Genomic DNA, 21864 nt, shown 5'->3' on the forward strand with positions numbered 1-21864 from the left:
GTCGTCACTGCTCGGCTTCACTTCTCCTTCCAGCAGCAAAGTCATCACAACCTTTGCCAAGTAGCTGCATGTTCCTCTTTTTCCCAGTGGGGGAGTGTTGTAAAAGGAAGTCATGTCATCCTACAAAGGAAAACAGTAAGCAAGTTGTTTGATTTTTTTGTTTGTAAAGAGTTGATAAGTAAAATCAGTGTCAGCCTAGCGGGAAAAATAAATTCACAACAAGATTTCCTCATAGAAAATATGAGCTTCTTGAGCTTTTCTTTCATTTTCCTGAGGCATCTTCTCAGCATATAAAACAAAGACAGGCATTTTTAGTATTCTCCTCTTTGCTGATAATTTTTTTTTTTTCGTGAGGAAGATCAGCCCTGAGCTAACATCTATTGCCAATCCTCCTCCTTCCCCCCGCCCCCCGCCGCCAAAGCCCCAGCAGATAGTTGTATGTCATAGTTGCACATCCTTCTAGTTGCTGTATGTGGGACGCGGCCTCAGCATGGCCGGAGAAGCAGTGCGTCGGTGCGCGCCCGGAATCCGAACCCGGGCCGCCAGCAGCGGAGTGCACTCACTGTAACCGCTAAGCCACAGGACCGGCCCATCTTTGCTGATAATTTTTATTTACTTAGGGACCCTTTACAGATGAGCATAAAATATTAAACAGAGAGCCTGGAAGGGACTACATTAGGTAGTACACAGCACCAATGTAGCCTGTTACGTATTCCTTTCCTCCCTAGAATTTAATTTTATACCCTTCTGGAATCTATGGCTTCTCTCTGGTAAAACACATTTTAACTGCTAACTATATAAAGGAAATTTATCTCTTCCTAGATTTCTTTTTATTCAAAACCTTATAGCTGAATTGGCTAGTAATTAACTAAAAAGAATAATTCTTCAAATAAGTCAGACTTTGCCCTGCCCCTCAAGAACTCTATTTTGCACTCTGTAAATCTATTTTATAGTTAAATGGTAAGAGACTAGGGATATTTTGAAGAATTGAGACAAAGAAAAAATTCTACAAAAAGCTATTTTCTCTACTCACTTGTTGTTCAATTTCCTTTAGTCGACTCTCATCTTTCTGAAATTCATGAAACGCTTCTTTCACCAGTTTGTCCAGATCTACTTTGTCTTGAAACTCTCGCTCAGGGTTCCTTTCCAGCACAGTGGACACAACCATCAGTAACCAGAAGAGACAAACGTTGAAAGCAAATTATATGAACCATATGAGCCAGGACACGTTTCCATTCTTCATTCAGACTGAGAGATGATCCTCGTATTCCATAGTGTGTTCTCTACGACAGTAGACTTCAGGATCAGCTATGGATGGAATCTTCCTCATCTTGCAAATTAGTAGCATAAGTTCTGCTTGGAAACTGCACTTTTTCATTGTGTGTATCCCAGCAGCTGTACAGAAGTGCTTTTAGTCACTTAAATAAAACTAATAACTTAGAAAAATGACTTCCCTACTCCTATCTATAGTACATAGTTGCCCTATTCACCCAAAGTGTCTGAACTCTTCCCGGCCTTTGGGCAGTAATCCTTGTTGGCAAGACACCAAAAACCAGTGTCCAGTAGAGCAGAGGCTGCCCCAGAAGAGGTGGCAAGCAACAAGCCAGGGAAGGAAGGTCAGTACAGTGGAGACTCTGGATTCAGGCTCACGATCAAATGACGTGGAGCCCAGCACCCCAAAATGGGTATCATCTGTGACATCATAGTAGTTTCTCAGGAGATGGTTATGCTTTAAAAAATACACTTAACTCTGATCTCTTTACGACATGAGTACTAATTGGTCTGTATAAACTATCTTAGTTTAATGCATCATCCTAGTGTCTGGCTATCCCATACATTTACCCTAAGTTGCAACAACGTTCATTTTAGGTGACAAACTGTTATATGCAAACATTGTGTCTGAGTATACAATGCTTGGTAAAGACTTTCTGATGATGATTATGGCTCCTACTTTGTACATGGAACAGGAACAAGACCTCATAATTCCCAATTTGGGAATCGCCTTGACTGTACTTGATCGAAATGCTTCCAACAGAACCTGAAAGAACTAAAGGTAACAGTTTCAGAAAAATCCAAGAGTCACAATGTGGGATACCTTGGAGCAGGGCTTTAGCCAGGAGAATACAAAGTTTTGCTCTAGTTCTAAAGGAAAATTTCTTCCACAAAGGGAATGACCTCATTTTGGTCAACAAGAAGAACTTCTATGTCCACTCTAGGTCCCAGATGCTGGGCACTAGACACCAAAAGGCTAAAAGCACAAGGAAGGCATTCACCTTTCTACTAACCCTCTCTCTTCCTGACCCCAGTCTCTGCCTCACTCCCACATGTTATGAAACGGATTGGCTGATACTGTTTCCAAATCCTGGCATCTCAGAGATAAAGCTGACACTCATTCAGCTCTGACTGAAATCCAGACATGCTGGGTTTCAGATGGTGCCACATCTAGTTCAGCAGGCACTGAGAGCTTCTGCATCTATGGCACATTACCCACCCTCAAGAAAAACAAAGTCTGATGGAGACATTCTCAGAGAAAGACAAAGTGAAGATGAGCTGTATGTTAAGTCCATTCATTTGGGGGATTCTCTGTGCATTTGGTATAATGTTTTAAAATGGCAAAAGAGCACGTGCAAGCACGTGTGTGTATCTTATCATGTAACTTTATACAGAGCAATGACGATACAGCACAAAATTATGTGTCTTCTCTGTTCACAGAGAGATGTTTGGACAGACGTCCCTCAAAAGATCAACAGTGCAGATTTACTGCTAGTGGGTGTGGAGAGATTTTTTTGCTTTCTCTTCTACAATTTTCTGAACTACTAAAACCTTCTACAATAGTCATGCATTATTTATGTAAACAGAAAAAAGATTAGAATAAAACATAGAAAAAGGTCACTTCCTCTCTGTTACGGTGTTGTTGATGCACTTGCTGCTGAGGGGCGAGTGTGGAGCTGGAGCAGCTGGACAGCCGGCCGTTCCACCCTGGAGGATGTGAGATGCCGGAACTGCTCGTGTCCTTGATGTGGGTCAAGGACAGGCGTCTTCTCCAGGACTCAACTGGAGGAGATTCGGGTTAGGTGAGGAGGGGAATTTCTGGTCTCTCCTTTATACTAGCTTTCAGGGAGCAGACAGAAAGCACTTCTTCAGCATCTGAATTTCTAAATACAAACCTCCACAACGATCTGTCTGTACTTCGGCTGGTCAATATTTCCCAACATGTCTTCCACCAGGAGGGAGAAATTCATCTCATACATGGTCATATCCGACAGGGTTGGTTGCTGAAAAAAATAACTCAACATTAACATGCTGCATGGTTATACTCTGCTTCCCACTTAAAGGAATTTCATTTTCTAATGAATAAACTTTTTCAGTTTCTATAAAACCTTAGAGAGCATTTGCAGCTATATGCGTGGATTTTATATATGTCAAACTACTGAAGCCAACCAGCTGACTATTGTGATAAATTCAACCTTCTGTTTTTAGTAGTTATGTTCACTATACTAATGTTTTTCAGAGAAAGGGGCTATATTAGAAAGCCACTTCAATACACAAAGGGAAGAGCCAAAACTGGAGACAACAAAGAGAGTACATGTTGCTGTCAGAATTAACACAAGAAGTTATGCTTGCTGTCACTTTAGCATGTAAGTCATTTGCTATTGAATTTACATCATTTCTGTGGCAGGTGCTTTCTGAACTGGCAGCATTAAAATGCATACAAATAAGCAAAAACAACATCATGTGAAGAAATGGCAAGTAAACACAGAAAAAAGCAAAACGAAGGGTGGATAACCCTCAAAGAATGGAAGAGAAGGCTTGAAATGTGAGGCTTGTGTGGTGGAAAGCAGATGGAGTCACCGGGATTATTACCAGAGATGCAGAGGAGATGAGTCATGCCTATTTGCTTTTACCACAATGATGATTTACAGTGAACTTAATCATAGCCTCAGAACACTGTGTATCCACTTACTATTCAAAATGGGACCCAGCAGGAACATCCCTTTTCAATCAAATGACAGCAAAGTTAATCTGCCTGGTATAATAATGCCTCAGCCCTATATTCAATATGGTCCATCTACTGTATTCTATATTCAATACAATCCGACATATACTAATATGGGGAAAATGAAGCCCAGTTGCTGAACACAGTAATTATAATTATTTAGATGTCCAGCAACGGGATTAATGGGGTTACAGAAGGAAATAAGGACTCTTTCATGCTTTCACATCAATTTCCTTTTAACATATCTCATTTGAAAAGTCAACCTAGTTACTATGCAACTATGATAGTTAAACCTAGAGAAGAGACATCAAGCTTGCCTTAGTTCCCACCCTCAGAAAAGACTCAGGGTGGACAGTGCAGCACAGAAGTTCAGAGAAAAGGCTCAGAAGTCAAATGGCTGGCGGGGGCGGGGGGGGCACGCTCGGGGTCAGCTACTCCTAGGTGTGTGACCTTGGGAAAATCACCTAGCTGTGCTTCAGTTTCCTCATCTGTCAAACAGGAATAATAAAGTCCCTACCTCAAAATTGTTGTGAGGATTAAAGGAGCACCTGGAAAAGCGCCTGGCCCATAAAAATACTTAACACATATTGTTGTTGTTAGCAAAGAGAGGATACCAAATGGAAGCGGCCCAGGCAATCAGACAATTAAATGAAAATCTGGTAGGGCCTACAGGGGGCTGGGAAAGAAGCTAACAAAAGGTTGCCCTAGTCTACTGTATGCAGAAGCAGCAGGACTTGAACCACGGAGGCCCGTTCTCCGCTGGCAGGAGACAGTGCTGCCCCGACAATGGTCACAGAGCCTCTGGGACAGGGCTGGAGCACCTACACGGGAAACCAAAGAAACCCACTCACAGTTTGTGAGCAGTATAAAGAAGACTTTCAAAAAGTTCTTATTCCTTTTTTTGAATAAACAATAGATTCACAAAGTTCAAAATTTGAAAAGTTAAAAGGGTTTTCAATGAAAAGCTCACCCTGCCCCCCAGACCACACTTCCTTGTCCCAATTTCTTGTGGGTCCTTCCAGAAACACTCCATGTACATATAAACAAAATGAGTATGGGTGTGTGTATTTAAGAATACTTTGTTTGTATAAAGACCTTCAGCAAAAATAATTTTGTTGATGTTTCAACACTAGAGACAGATATAATACTCCATTTCCAAAAGGCCTAATTATTCATGTTTGTGTATAAGCAGAATGATTTAGATGTCAGGATTAAATAAAATAATCAAATCAAAGAAGCAGGTTAGTTTATATAACTTGGGAAACCATCTGAAGGAGGGAGCACTAATTCAGTTGGACGAAAGGGAAGTTACATTTCAAGTAAAATAAGTGATTGTCTAATGACCTAAAAAGTTACTGCATTTTTCACATTCAGTGCAATTCATAAGTAGTATGAATCCTTATCCACAGCATCACTAAGTCACCTTGCTTCTTAGGCCTGATTTATTTCCGTCGTTTGAATATCTATTTTACCGTCTGTGAGGTCCCCAGCACTGGCCCACTAGCACTTGGCGGTGAAGGAATACTACCATTCATGGTAACGCCAATATAAGAAACCCCAAATTCACTAATAAGTAAACAAAAGAAGGACAGCTTGCTTGGAAAAAGGTTTGGCCATGTGGTTCCTTTAAACAGAGAGCTTCCTTGAAATATCTGAATGTAATAATCCAAAAAATTTTTGATCAAATACAACTTTTAAGTAAAATACCCATTTGGTAAAGCAAGCCTTTGTATAGAGGGACATTAAAATTAGAAAATAAAAGTAACTGAGATTGGGAAAAAATATTTCCAAGCCAATTGATTAGCGTTCTTATTTTCTAGTATTTCCTCCTTCAGGTATCTGGACACTCCTTCTTTAAACACTCTTAGAAAATGGAATAAGCAGAAAGGTTATTTGCAACGCGGAGGGGGAAGAATTCTCTCCTCCCTTAGGTCCCTTTAGAAGTCCTTTCACTGAAGGAAACACGGTAAGGCTGTACCTGTGGCAAATGCTTCCCGATGCTTCACGATGATGCCATTGGGTGTGCGCTCCAGGATCTGCCACACTCGGTCATAGAACCCGGGGGGAGTTCTATTCAAAGACCCATCGATCTGACGCCTGTTCATCCAACATCTGTAGACCAAAAGAACATGGCTCATAGTTGAAAAAGAAGCTTGTTCTGGTAGAAAGCAGGGCTTTCAATATGGATTAATTGTTCCAACAGGGTGAGCAATAAAAGCCAAAATTCATCAATGATGCATATCTACCATGTGTTACAGAAATTACTAAATATTTCATAACGAAAACAGAGCTTGCAGGAAAGGAAAAATCCTCGAGGTTTTAAAAACTGTAATAGGCAAAACGTTATTCTCTAGTAACCTGTAAGACTGCTCACTATGTGATGAAATGCCTTTCTAACACACAAAGCAGCTCCATCTAAAATCACAGGAGCAGCCAACTTCAAAGTAAGTTGACGGGGTTCTTCCATACAATAAAACGTAAGCTCTGTGAAGGCATGGACATCATCACATAGGTTGATCCTCCTCTACACCTCTCCCAGAAAGGTGCTTAATAAACATTTGATAAGTGAATGAATGCTCAAAAAAGTATTACGTATCTAATGAAATTACCTTACAGCAGTCCCCTCTTATCTGTGGAGGATACGTTCCAAGACCCCCCAGTGGAGGCCTGAAACCAGATAGCACTGAACCCTGTACATACTATGTTTTTTCCTAGACATACACACTTATGGTAAAGTTTAATTTATAAATTAGGCACAGTAAGAGATTAACAACAATAACTAATAATGAAATAGAACAATTACAACAACATACTGTAATAAACTGTCAGCATCACTACTCTTGAGCTTTGGGGCCATTATTAAGGTAAACAGGAATTACTCGAATATGAGCCCTGTGATATTTATGAACTGTTTATTTCTGGAATTTTCCATTTAATGTTTTTGGACCTCGGTTGAACATGGTAACTGAAACCATAAAAAGCAAAACTATGGATAAGGGGGGACTACTGCATTTTAAACTTTATATTTTAATTTTAAACCTTATATTTAGTTTTCTATTTAAATATGGTCAAAGTACCAACGCTAAAAAATCAGCTACAAAATCTTTCAAGTCATAATAATCAGAACGTGATAAGCCAAAATTCTAGATCTCTTATTTTATCAATTAAGTATTAAATCTTAAAGATATAGTACTTACTTCATTCACAAACTGCTAAAGATGTAGAATTTGCATAATTTGAAAAGAACACACAAATGACATAGTAGTATATTCTTCCAAAAGCTGAAGGTAGGAACAAATACACATTTTTTTTATACTTGGTATTAAAACAGGCAGCAGAGTGAAATGTGTCATCAACCACAAAGTAGACATGTCGTGACCAACAATATTTCTAGGTATGAAAATAGCTATGCAGGATACAGTAAACAAAAAAAGAAAATTTTTTTCCTTTTTTTAAATTGAGGTAACATTGTTTTTTTAACCAGGTAACATTATATGTTTCGGGTGTACAACATTGTAATTCAACCTCTGTATATACTACAGTGTGCCCACTACCAAAAGTCTAGATTCCATCCATCACCATACAATTGACCCCCTTTAGCTATTTTACCCTCCTCCCACTCCTCTTCCCTTCTGGTAACTACCAACAACCTGTCCTCTGTATCTATGTGTTTGTTTTTGTTTTGTTTGTTCATTTGTTTGTTTTTTTTATACTCCACATATGAGTGAGATCATATAGTATTTTTCTCCTTCTGACTTATATCACTCAGCATAATAGTGTCAAAGTCTATCCATATTGTTGCAAATGGCAAGACTTCATCTTTTTTCTATGGCTGAATAGTATTCCATTGTATACATATATACACCACATTTTCTTTATCCATTTGATTGTCCCTTAGGTTACTTCCTATAATTAATATATTAATAATTCCTATTTCCTACTTAGGTTGTTTCCACCTGGCTATTGTAAATAGCGCTGCAATGAACATAGGGTTGCATATATCTTTTCAAATTAGTGTCTTCATATTCTTTAGATAAATACTCAGAAGTGGAATAAGACATATCAAAATCTATGGGATGCAGCAAAAGTGGTACAAAGAAAGAAGTTTACAGTAAGACAGGCCCATCTCAAGAAACAAGAAAAATCTCCAACAGCCTAACATCATACCTAAAGGAACTAGAAAAAGAAGAACAAATGAAGCTCAAAGTCAGTAGGAGAAAGGAAATAATAAAAATCAGATTGGAAATAAATGAAATAGACACTAAAAAACAACAGAAAAAAAATCAATGAAACTAAGAGCTATCTCTTTGTAAAAAATTAACAACCCTTGAAAAAACCCTTTGAAAAAACCAACCACCTTTTGAAAAAAACAACCCTTTGAAAAAAAATTAACAACTCTTTAGCTAGACACACTAAGACAAAAAGAGAGAATGCTCAAATAAATAAAATTAGAAATGAAAGAGAAGAAATTACAACGAATAAGACAGAAATACAAAGGATTATAAGAGATTACTCTGAAAAGCTATAAGCCAACAAATTGGAAAACCTAGAAGAAATGGATAAATTCTTAGAATCATACAACCTTCCAAAATTGAATCAAGAAGAAATAGAGAATCTGAATAGACTGATCACTAGTAAAGAGATTGAAACAGTAATCAAAAACCTACCCCAAAAACAGAAGTCCAGGACGAGATGGCTTCTCTGGTGAATTCTAGCAAACATTCAAAGAAGATTAAATACCTATTTTTCAAACTTTTCCAAAAATTGAAGAGGAGGGGACACTACGTAACTCATTTTATGAGGCCTACATTACCCTGATTCCAAAATCAGACAAGGACAATACAAAAAAAGAAAATTACAGGCCAATATCGCTGATGAACATAGACGCAAAAATCCTCAACAAAATATTAGCAAACTGAATACAACAATACATTAAAAGGATCATACACAATGATCAAGTGGGATTTATTCCAGCGATGGAGGGATGGTTCGACATCTGCAAATCAATCAACATGATACACCACATTAACAAAATGAAGAATAAAAATCATATGATCATCTCAACAGATGCAGAGAAAGTATTTGACAAGATCCAACATCCATTTATGATAAAAACTCTAAAAAAAATGGGTATAGAATAGGCACATACCTCAGAAAAAGACATTTTTGTTCTTGTGAAAGAGGACCAATGACGTTTTAACACTACATAAGAGAGAGCAGCATCTTTTCTGGATGTACAGTTTCTTTGGTAGACCCAGACTCTCGTGGCTGGGTTCAGTGCTATGCTAAAGAGAAGAAGTCCAAAGGTGTACGGGTTCCTTGGTGATGTTTTACTTTGAATAATGGGTGTGCAAACCAAATACCCTACACTCTGCATTTGATCTTTTTTCCTATTCCCTTCAAAAGATGTTTTCAGAGTTCTATGAAGTCATGGTTAATCCTATAAAAGGGAGATGTTTGCTTAGAACAACATAAAAAATAGAAATGTGTGAATACTCATAATGGAGGTAGAGAATTATTTTAGAAGACCTCTCTTTTATTTTTATTTTTTGGCTTTTTATTTTGAAAAATTTTAGACTTACAGAAATGTCAAAAAAATACCTCATAAAGTTCCTGCATACTCTTTACTCAGCTTCCTCTGCTTTTGTCATCTTACAGAACCAATAGTAACTACTGAAACCAGGAAATGAACGTTGACACAATATTAATCTATGGACCTTAGTCAGATTTTTCCAATTTTACCACTAATGTCCTAGTTTTGGTCCCGAATCCAAGCTAGTACCCTGCACTGAAGTTAGTTTCCATGTCTCCTTAGGCTCCTCTAATCTGTGACAGTTCCTCAATCTTTTTTTTTTTTTTTTTGCTATTTTTCCTTTTGCAACCAGAAAGTATCTTGAGTGGAAATACTTGGAAATTGTGCAAATTTTTCATTTCTCATCATACTTCCACCCACTAAATTTAGCATCCATTGACGCTTTTTGCCTGCAACGATTATTACTGTTGTATTTGTCTAATGGAGATTTTTTATTATCACCATTGCATTTACACTTATTAATTAAAATTCTACTGTAAGGAGAGTCCCTTCTCTCCCATTTATCCATTTATATCAGCATGGACTCATGGATATTCATTCTATGGGTTATAATCCAATATTATCATTATTTAGTTTTCTGCTCAAATTGTCCCAGCTTTGACCATTGAGCCTCCTTCAAGTTGTCTCCAGTATCTTTCTAACACAACTCTGTAGTTTTTTGCAGCACTTTCTTACTTTCTGGTACCATAAGATACTCCAGGCTCATCTTGTATTTTTCCTGCCCCAGCTCTGGAATCAACCATTTTTCCAAGGAATGCTGGTTCCTTTTATTAGAGAATGCTATTTAGAAATCAATATCTGGGCACTAGGTTTGCTCATTGCTGTTGAGGTTTCATTGCTTCTAGGTCCTCTCAGTGGATAGAGCTAGGCAAGATATGGATGTACACTCATATATACATAGACATCCACATTTATTTATGTATCTTTCCATGTAAAAACCATGAATCCACACGGATATTTCCAATTCCAATGCAACACCACACAATAGTCTAGCCTTTCCCTTTTCCTTATTTATAAATACATTCTCCGACAAGGAGAAATCTGTCTCTCATTACCCACAATGTATTTACTTATTTATTCAATCTTAGTGTAAATATATATATATATATATATATATATAAAGCAATTTCAGAATTGCTAATACCTACCTCTGTGAAAAAAATTGTTAACTAGAGTAGAGTATTTGTGTGTACTTCTTTTTTTCTTTAGCATTACAGTATCCAGTTGATGTCTTCCAAAGGTATTCTGGTTAATTCTTTTCTTCCCCATCCCCTTCAGTGTGAGAATACTACTCATTTGCAATACGGTTAGGTCCATTTGTTACTGTTTGTATTCTACTTTGGTTTCCTTCCACATCTGGATTAATTTTAATTAATTATTTATGTTTTTTGGTATATAAAACATTACCATAGTTTAGCAGTCAGAGCTATACTAAAAGCTATACTCAGCGATAGTATACTGTATGCTCTCCTGCTCAATCTTATTGCCCTGTACCTATTTCTCCATTCTTTTCACCCTGTTCTCACCCACCCCCTGAAGGTAACCAATCTTATTAGTTTCTGATTTATCCTTCCTACAGTTCTTTGGCACAAATGAGCAGATATCCCTTTCTTTCTTACATGAAGAGTAGTACACTATAGATGTTTTTTTGTACTTTGCTGTCTTCATTTAACAAAACAGCCTAGAAATTACTCTATATCAGTTCATAGAGACCACGCTCATTCTTTTTTAACAGCTGCACAGTACTCCATCATGTGGATGTACCACAGTTTAATCAAATAATCTCCTATGTATGGAGATTTAGGTTATGGGCATTCCAAAATGTGCAATTATAAACAATGATGCAATGAATAACCTTGTGTGTATATATTTTCATATTGTTGGAGGCACATCTCCAGGGCATATTCCTAAAAGTAGGATTGCTGAGTCAAAGTGTAAATGCACAAGTAGATTTTTTTTAGATGCTGCCAAATTCCCATCCAGACGGGTTATACCCATCAGCTTATGTAAGAACGTCAGTTTCCTCACAGCTCAGCAAACGTTTGTCATACTGTTTAACTTTTGCCAGTCTGACAGATAAGAAAGGTATCTCAACATGTTTCAATTTACATTTCTCTAATTATGAGTTAGTTTGAACATTTTTTCAAATATTTAAGGTCCTTTTTTTTGTTTTAAATGAATTGATTACTCATCTTTTTTCCCCATTTATCTCTTGGGTTTTTGGTTCTTTGTCTCTCAGTTTTTAAGAATTCTTGGATATTAGCTCTTTGTAGCATTTCGTTCCAGTTTCCCAGTTGCCTTTTGATATTGTCTACTTTTTGCAATGCAAAATGTTTTTAATTTTTATGTAGTCTTATTAATCTTTTATTGCCCCTGGGTTTGAGTCATAGTCAGAAAGCCTTTCCCAAAGCAAGGTTGAAGAGGAATTTACCCATGTTTTCTTTTAGAGCTATTACAGTTTCATTTTTTACATTTAGATTGCTAATCTCTTTGGAGTTTATTTTTGTATATGGTATAAAGTATGGATTTGATCTTACCTTTTTCCAAATGGCTATCCAGCTGTCCCATCACTAGTCATTTAAAAATTCCAGTGATTTGAGATGTCATCTTTATCATACATTAGATTTCTATATGTGCTTGGGATCTGTTTCTGGACTTTCTACTCCATTCAACTGGTCTATCCATCTGTTCATGTACCAGCTCCACAATGTTTTAACTATAGAGGCTTTATAGTATGTTGTACTGTCTGTTGGGGCAAGTCCTTTTTTTATGTTTTTCTGGTTATTCCTGCATGTTTGTTTTTGCATACCAAGTCTAGTATTAACTTGTCTAACTCCATAAAACAGCTTGTTGGAATTTTAATCGAATTGCATTACATTTATAACTGACATCTTTATAATAAAAAATTGAGTTCTCCTATGTAAAAACAAGGATGAATTTCCATTTGCTCAAATCTACTTTTGTAGAAGACTTCTTTTCTAGGCATTTCTAAGCACATAACTATACTACCTTGGAAAATATTAGGCACACAAATAGTGCTCAATAAATGCTTGCCTACATAATTATATTAAAGCTTTTTCTGTAATAAAAAATATTCTTCAGTTCAAGACAATCCACAAGTATTTGCCTTGTTCTCATTCTAAGGTTAGCGTAAGTTAAGTCTACAAAAGGGTTTCGCCCTGAAAAAGCTGACAGTCTATTTAGGGAGACAGAGTAACAGGCAACATATTTAAATAATGTTACTAAACCCAAACTTTTATGCCAAAATGTTAGGAGGAGATGGTGAGTGCTACAAAGGTTCAGAAAGAGAACTAAACAAAGTGGTATGAAGTGCTACATCAAGAAATGTTTGTAAACTATAACTGAAAAAAGTATAAAATTCAAATCAACACAAAATCACAACTGAAGACAGGTATTTTAATTAGTATCTCTGTGCACACTGTCCATCTAGTAGAGTGAACTCTGATACTCTGCTGTATTTTATTTCTTATTAATATCTTATTAATTTCATATATATATATATATGAGTTATGATGTTACAATAAATCCAGAGCGTCCTACAGGTAACAAAGGCCCTCATTACCTTCCATTCTGTTGAGGCTGGAGAATATCCAACAGAAGCTGTTTAACTTCACTAGGTGACAGCTGATATAAGTCTGTGGCTGGCTTGTTTCTGCCACGGATCTGTAGTTCATATTCCATAGCATGGATGATCCACCTGAAACAAAACAGGGGAAGCATGAATCAACAACTCTTGAAATAAAATCACCTTGTGCTTCTCCCAGCAACGCCCTTAACAGCACTGACCCATCCAAAGGGGAATGAAGAAAAGGCCATTTGAATTTCCTGAACCATTGATATAATTATTTCCATCAAGGTTATGTGACACGATTAGACTCTTAAAAATGAGGCCTGCTCTTGCATATGTGGTTAGGTAGTAAACATGAAAATAGGTTAATAATCAAGTTCTTATCAAATGAGATTCTACCAATTCGATATGATAGTATACTGCACACAAATAGCCGCCACACCATTATTTTCTTAATACTAGAATATGTGAAAAGCAAACAGGATAAAAACAAATCATTTTAAGAAATAGGCTGAGATATGCTATTATATCAATGTTCCTTTCCCAGGAAGGATAAGACATTTTCACGTCTTTCTTTTACTTTGCAGTCGTTCCCTTGCGATTGGAGGGGCTAGAGGAGAAGTATCTGGCTTGGAAATACAGGGGCACAGTTAGCTATAACTGAATTATACTAGTATGCTAGGGAACACACTTCAACCAACAGATTTCAGAAGAATCTTCTTTACGGATATTTAAATGCCGTTCACGTACCTATTCTTAAAGAATCTATTCTTTAATAGATATTTAATTGCTGTTCATAAAATAATTTTTTATTACAGAAAAAGCTTTAATATAATTATTTAGGCAAGCATTTATGGAACACTATTTGTGTGCCTGGTATTTTCCAAGGTGGTATAGTTATATGCCTAGAAATTTCTAAAATATTAATTACTTTATGTGCAAGTAATTTTATTTTTTAATTTGAGAAGCTTTCAATAAGTATTTTTACAGTTTCATCTCATTTCTTTCATTTACTCTATTCTGAAGAAAGACTTAGATAAACTAGTTATGAAACCAAAGAAAACCCTGAAAATAATACTGTGCCTTAGGGAACCAGAACTCTGCACACCATTAGGGAAAGCTAGGGAATTAGTTGTACACAGCCGATTCCAATGCGTTATCCTTAAAGCCTTGGGTGAACACTGAACAACAAACAGAGACAGTGTAGCTCAGCATCTGGAAAGAATGTGCCTTCATTCATCCATGCTGCTTTGTCTCTCAAACAGGGGCTGTGTAGCCAGCCCACTGGTAGAAAAGTCTAGTTAACAGCAACTAAGATTTAAAGTGGCTAACTTACTGCACTCAAATATATCACTATCTTCCTCTTGATACACTTATTTGAATGACAACGCACAAGGCTACTGCAGGTACAGAGATTAAAAAGGTAGGTGGATATAATCAAAAGATTAAAGTCCTTCTTTCTGCCAAGGCTAGTTTGCAGAACAACAGTGATGCATCTCATGGGATGACTTGAATGTCTCTCAGTGGAAAAGAAGGTAAGAAAAATGTTAAGCCTTCCCAGTTGAGCCAGAGGTGATATCAACCAGACACCCCTGCCTGCCGATTATGTGTTGAAGAACACTGAGATAGATTACAGAGGCATGAGAGAGACACAAGAATGGAACATAATCTTTAAAATGTATTATCGTTACTATTACCATTGATAGTACATACTAAATATTTAATAGTTGCTCATTGGCAAGAACATTAAGATGACAAAGTACTTGCAAACACCAAAATAAACGTTTGTGAGCTTCCTGATGACGTGTAACAACAGAACACATGACAAAATTAAGATTTACAATTTGCGTTTCTCTAATCAGTTGAAAAAGAAAAACTAGACTAAACCTATGTTATTGCCAAAGACTAGAATTTCTTAATTGTTCATCCACATTATTATTAACTATATTTAGTCAGGATGTTATACACAAGCATAAAAATCACCAGGATACAGTTACCTTGGATGCTTTGATGTTAAAGTTGCTTATGAAATTAGCTGTTAAAGAAACATTTCAATTATAATAAACTGCTCCACGGACCTCTCTTTAAATAAAAAAATTCTATTTTTAATTTTACAGGTTAGACAGAGTTGTCGTCTATTTATTATTTTCTTTCTTTAACATTTAAAATTAATATTCAAGGCAGCTTAGTATAATAGAAGGAATATCAAATTAAAATCTAAAGAATTGCCTTTCGGTCTCCTCAATAAGCCAATGGCATGAAAAGAAAAGAGGGGGTAGGGAGTAATGTTCTAGATTAAAAGTGACTTAAGAGACATAACAACTAACACCATGTGTGGGCCTTGTTTGGGATCCTGATTTTTTTTAAAAAATCATTTTGGGACAACCAGAGAAATCTGAATAAGAATTGAGTATCAGGTGTTATTAAGGAATTATTGCTAATTTTCTTGGGTGTAATAATGGTATTGTGATTATTAAGAAAAAGTCCCTTTTTAGAGATATATACTTACTAAAATATTGAGGGGTAAAAGTCATAATGTCTGGAATTTGCTTTATAATCTACAGCAAAAAACAATGAAGCAAATATGGCAAATGTAAATTACTAACCACTGCTTATACCCATTTACATAATGGGCATATGAGAATTTACCAAATTATTATATTATTACACATTTAAAAATTTTCATAATGAAAAGCAAAAACAATAAAAGACTTGAATACCAATTCAGTCACTTACCAACTATGCCCCATTGGCAAGTTATTTTTCAAATGGGAATGTTACTATTACTTGTTCAGCTCATTTTATGGAATTATTTTGAGGAACAAATAAGACTATGTTAAAAGGCTTTTGAAATCATAGAGTCATTAAAATGTTAGCAAACTCCCTTTATTTGACTTCTCAGACTCAGGGTGGAGGAAGGTAATACAATTTTTTAACTCAAGTCTTGGAGTTAATTAATCAAGTGCCACATCTGTTTGACTTCAGGAGGCATCTTCTTCTAAAATAAGTCACTTTCTCATTTTTAAAATGCTTACTTTTTAAAGTCCTCCCAAACCTGAGTTATTAAAACTAAGCATCGTGTATTACATTTAGCTTTTAAAATCTTTAGTATCATAAAGAAAGATAGTGGGAGATTTAAAAATTTCCCCTCAGGCTTCTTCCTTCTGTCTATAAAATCTCAGCAATTCTTTGAGCAAATTATAGAAAACACTGTACTCAACAGCAACCCAAGAAATATAACTGTTTTTCATTCATTCAAGCACAAATGAATATAACTTATCAGATTATTAAAATACATTTATTCATTCAAAAGTATTGCCAAACTAATCTTTTTAGCTTGGAATTCTTCAAAAAACTGAAATAAAAACAGCAAAATAGCCTTAGACATAAACTATACTATACTATACAGCAGTCGTAGAGACTTAGAGAAAGTAAGTTACGAAGAGTATTACCACAGTTAAGAAAGTCAAAGACATTTTATCCGTTTTTAGAACTACTAATACAAAAGGGCATTAATTCCTTTGCATGGGAAAATCTGACTTCTTACTCTCATTCCCAACGACAAAGTCACCAAACCTGGTTTGACAATTCCAATGGAAAAGCCCTTAGTGCAAAATGGGGAAAGACAGAAAGCAAGCAAATGTGGAAGGTCAAAAGAATGAAGGTTATCCTTGGACCAGAGCCTTATAAATTCAGTCTGTCTAAAGAACCAGGGATGTGCTCGACTTGCCAATAAGCAAATGAGAAAGTGGCAGATACACAGGAATGACCAGATCAACCATTGTATGTATCATGGTTTGACTTGAGGACGATGAAGTCCTCAGCGCTGCTCAAAGAGTCTGAAGAGGGGTACTAGCATTCCTACGCAGTCCTGGGAATAAGCTTATCCTTATGAGGTTAGGAAGCATATTGTGTAGGTACTGGCATTTTTCTTTCCAACATGCCCTAATCAAGCAGTCAAATATAAAATAAAGTAGACCGAAATCTGACATCATTCATAAACCAGAACGGCTGTCATTTTCTGAAAAAATGCCATAAAGAATAACTGATCCAAGCAAGACACAATTTTTTTAGTAATCATTTTGAGGCTATTTCAAGGTACCAAGAAGTATTTGCCAAGTTTGCTGTTAAACAAGTGAATGAATAACTCTCTGTGGAAGCATTTTACTAAGCCATATAATAGGGGATGTGAAAGCTGCAAGAAGGGACTTTCTTGCTTGATTCATATTAATACAGAGAGGGAGACAATTTGATAAGGCAAACTGAGCTTCCTGTTTGGTAACCAGAGAACGAGTCCCCCACTCTACCCCTGATCTAATCACAACAGAATAGAGGTATGAGAGCCCCATCACCTCACTTCCTTACCTCACATCAAATGTCAAAAGCAAAGACCTTTGAATGAGTATCAAACCACGCTCATGAACTCAGGGCTGCAGTGATCTCCTCTTTCCTTTACTGCACAAGCAATGTTATAGTCATAGTACCTGTAACACAGGCCTTCTCTAAGCATTGGATGTGTGATCCACAGATGAAGTTGTGGGTATTAGAAGACAAGACACGGCTGGATCATAATTCCTAACAGAGGATGTCCTGGAAGTATGGAAAGCAGAGATGAAAAAGGCTTGATAACATATACCCTCAGGGGTTATCTCCCACTAAGGCCTGACTGACAGACCCAGTGCAGAAAACAGTTGATTGGCGGTCTTTACAGCAATGGGCCTGTCAGGAACTTGATCTATTTCAACATGCGAGCTGGAGCACAAATCAATAATGAGACGGAAAATCACATCATTATCAGACTAGAATTCCATTCCTGTGAGCAGGTCAATTTCACTCGCTGGAGTGCCTGATAACAGGAATGTTGAAGAAATTGCATTGGCAGGATTAACCTTTGAAAAATCGAAAAGACACGTGGTCGTATTGGTTTAAAGCAACTGAGGCAGTGGGTGATGTAAATAAATAAATTTTAAAAATCCAAAAACCTCAGAGAGAGAGGTTAAAACAGAGATAAAAGTATACATAGTGCAAGGGAATTCTGGGCAAGATGTACCACAACTAAGACAAAAGTTCTTACTTCTTATGTCCATTCAGCCTAGTGAATGTTGGCATTTCAGGAGGAACATAGTGTTAAAAGCTGACTGAGGTATCAATCTCTTTACTCATAATCAACATTTAAAAGAGGGAAACAACAGTAAAAAGTCAGATATAAATAAGTCTAAAATGCTTTAACCTATAAGGAAGTAAAAAAAGAATGTTTTCTATAAATCTCCTCCCTCCTTTCTTTTAAAATCATGCTACAATCACTACAATACACAAAGGGGTAACTTTCTAGAGCAACAAGTTTAACAATGTATAAGAAATTTGACATTCAAGGACTCTATAAATGAATAATCTGCTCATCAATTTTAAGCAAACTAAAACCTTCCAGGGACTAATTCAAGGTAAATTTTATAAAGAAACATACTGAGTATGTGTTTGCTGCTGGCAGTAGACTAACATGCAAGGAAGCCATTCACTTAAGGAGCTGAGGTCTGAGTAAAATTTATTAAGGATGAAATGCAATAAAAATACATTAAAAAGATACAAAAATATCTTTCTCCTTTTCAGAGGGACACTATCATAAGCCCCACGGGCAGGATAACGGCATTTCTCTGAAACTGTCCAACATCTGTAGAGTAGAAACAGGGTTCCAACACCTCTTTGTTAGCGTGGTGGAGGAGCGCTGTGGGCACAGGTGTAAGGACATGCATCTTATGAGGTCCCACCAGGCGATGGAGGGGAAAGACCACGTCAGAGAATCCAAAAGGGTTTTGAATTAAGGTTTCTGTATGAAATGCTTGGGGATCATTCCACTGGGCCCTAAATGAGACACAACCACAGCGGAAAGAGATGCCTCCAGGATGAACGTCTCTTGTGGGAGCAGAGGGTCTTTGCAAGCCTAGGACTGGAAGACAAGAGTGACTGCGTGTGTGTTTGCTGGAATGGGGGGAGGTTCCTCCTTCTTGGGATTTGTGGTGTGGAAAAGAAATCCCCAGAGGTACTCGTTCTCCAAAAGCCACAAGACAGGAGCTCAAACTATCGAATGTCACAGCAATACTGCTGAAGCATTATCCTTTGGAAAACATCTTCACATTCCTTACCCAGAATCCCCATGACCCAACGAGGAGGCCAGAGCAGGGAAAGCCTCCCTATTTGACAGAAGGGAGCTGAAAGAGGGGGTGGGGCAGCATGAACTCTGGAGTCATTCACCCTGGGTCTAAATCCTGGTTCTCAGTCTTGTGACCTTGGGCAAGTTACTTAACTTCACTGAATTTTCATAGTATCTTAATATATATCTTGCAGTGTGCAAGGGGCCAACTTAGAATCAGGTCCAAATTATCCCCATTTCCGTGGTCTCATGATGAATAAAAGGGGCAAAATCTCATTTCCCTTTGTTTGTTAACTTGTAACTACTCAGGCTCCCCAGTGTGCCTTGCACCGTACAATGCTGATCCTAGACTGGAGGACTGACAAACACAAGACAAAAAAAACACCGGGAGCCAATGCACATCATAGGTGCTACACGAATACTTGAATACAAAACAGGTTATAAGTTGACATCATGTAGAAGGCACCACAAAGGTCATAAAGTTTTAGAAATAAACAGTAAGGCCTGTTTACCTGAGAAAACAGCAGCAGTATACACAAGTGAACGGACACGTACAAAGTACGTACAAAGTACTCCAAAGTCAGGCAGACCTGGTATAAACCCCAGTTCTTTCATTTACTGGTTTGACTAAGACAGGCCATCTGAGCTCTCTGAATCTCAGTTTGTTTACTTTAAAATGAGAGTCCTAGTGCCTACCTCAAAGCTGTTGTACAGAGTAAATGAGATAATATATGTGAAGCATTTTCAGCACATTGCCTAGCATATAATAGGTGTTCAATAAATAATAATTGTGGTTATGCTGATGGAGGAAAAGGAGGAGGAAATAGTCTCCCAGAGTAAACTTCTGAGTGTAATAACCATGTGTTCGTGGTTGTTCATATGTGTACCCCCTGAGATCCTTACTGGGAATGCTGCTCAGAGAGGTTCCATTTATAAGACAACTTGCATACTCTGATATGATTATCTGCACTATTCCATTAATAAACGAATGGAAAAAAGTGCCACATCCTTTTATCTTCTTCATGTATGACTGGATTTTCATATAAAGAAGGCCCTGTTTAACTCGATCATTTCCTGAAGGTCATGACTTGTACAAATCAAGTGCATTCATCAAAATTAAAAGTCCTTTATTTCTTTCTCTAATGAGTACAAGACATGCTGTCTTTTGTTTTTCCTAAATTCCCTATCACTAGCTCAAGGCAAGCTACCTGAACCTGCTTACAACCTATGTATTAAACAATCTGGCAAATTTTATTGAGCAACTGCTGTGAGCCAGACCCTGATACAGACAGGAAGATAAGATCTAGTCCCTAGCCTTACCAGAAGTAAATGTCTTAAATACATTACTCCTTATTAAAAAAAATTAGACTCTTCCCCAACCAAAAAGGTTCCAGTGTTTAGAGCTGACCTTCCTGCATAAGAGGAAATACACATAATGAGTTGGGCAGGGACACTGTTAATACTCACAATGGGAACATAATGCCACAATTACTTCCAGGATAAGTTTCAGGACAGTGAATAATTAAAGTTTCATGGCAAATTTCTTCATCAGGAGGTTTTTGCTTTCGTTAAATAAAGTCACATGTTGCTGTCCTGGCATTTTTATTTTGGGTGAACACAGTTTAAGGAAAAGAGTTTATTATTTCTCATGGAAGGCACTGAACATATAGAGTAGCAGATACAAAAAAGGGAAGAAAACTATTTTTAGAAGAAACTAAACATACTTCATTCGAAGAGAAGGAAGCTTCAGGTCAGATTTGAATTCAAGAAAGAAAATTACACTGGATTTTTGAGGGAACATAAATCAGCCTAAAATGCTGAATAAGTAGTAAAGGAAAAACTACAAGGGGCTGAAAAACACAGCATTGTAAAATACTGAGAAACTGTTAACTTTTAATCTAAGGCTTTGTTTAAACCTCTGCAAGGATGACTATCACAAAGAGGCTCTCCTGAATAGAACGTTTACTACAAAGAATGTACTTTGGAAGAGTTATAACCTACACTTCTCAGTTAGCCTCAGAGAAATGCCTGAGTCTGTGACAACAGAGTACTTTTAATACCCTGGATGGATATGGAGAATCATATTCCTTTTCATTTAGAGACAACTCACATGGAAGACCCATTTCTGTATCCTCATATGTAGTCAAGAGGCTGGAGTTGAAAATATTAGATCAGAGATCAAACAAATCACGGTACAATTCAAAGTTCTTATAATTGATTCGAATACTTCTAAATCTTTGAAAAGAGCAATTTTAAGGGATAAAAATGAAGGTAAAGTTCTAGGCAGAGTGAATTCACTTCTCGATCAAAAGAAAGAGAAGATAAAGAATAGGAAATTCACCTGAAATATACGATACAGTCATGTGCCGCATAATGACATTTTGGTCAATGACAGATCTCATTTAGGACAGTGGTCCCATAAGATTAGTACCATACAGCCTAGATGTGTAGTAGGCTATACCATCCAGGTTTGTGTGAGTACACTCTATGTTTGCACAATGACCAAACTGCCTAATGATACGTTTCTCAGAACGTAT

The 21864-nt window shown here is 37.0% G+C and overlaps 1 protein-coding gene across 1 annotated transcript in view; it reads right to left on the minus strand.

Annotated features, from left to right (window-relative positions):
• Positions 1–1511: 1511 nt before the first annotated feature.
• LOC131402600 (phosphorylase b kinase regulatory subunit beta-like) overlaps positions 1512–21864 on the minus strand; it is a 92736-nt gene continuing 72383 nt past the window's right edge. The window contains 5 exon segments of the mRNA XM_058537259.1: positions 1512–3054; positions 3168–3275; positions 5976–5996; positions 5998–6109; positions 13174–13308. Of these exon segments, the coding sequence (XP_058393242.1) occupies positions 3025–3054; positions 3168–3275; positions 5976–5996; positions 5998–6109; positions 13174–13308 (406 nt within the window). The 3' untranslated portion in view covers positions 1512–3024.

Source organism: Diceros bicornis, unplaced genomic scaffold, assembly GCF_020826845.1.
Source record: "Diceros bicornis minor isolate mBicDic1 unplaced genomic scaffold, mDicBic1.mat.cur scaffold_181_ctg1, whole genome shotgun sequence".
In the NCBI taxonomy this organism is placed as follows: domain Eukaryota; kingdom Metazoa; phylum Chordata; class Mammalia; order Perissodactyla; family Rhinocerotidae; genus Diceros; species Diceros bicornis.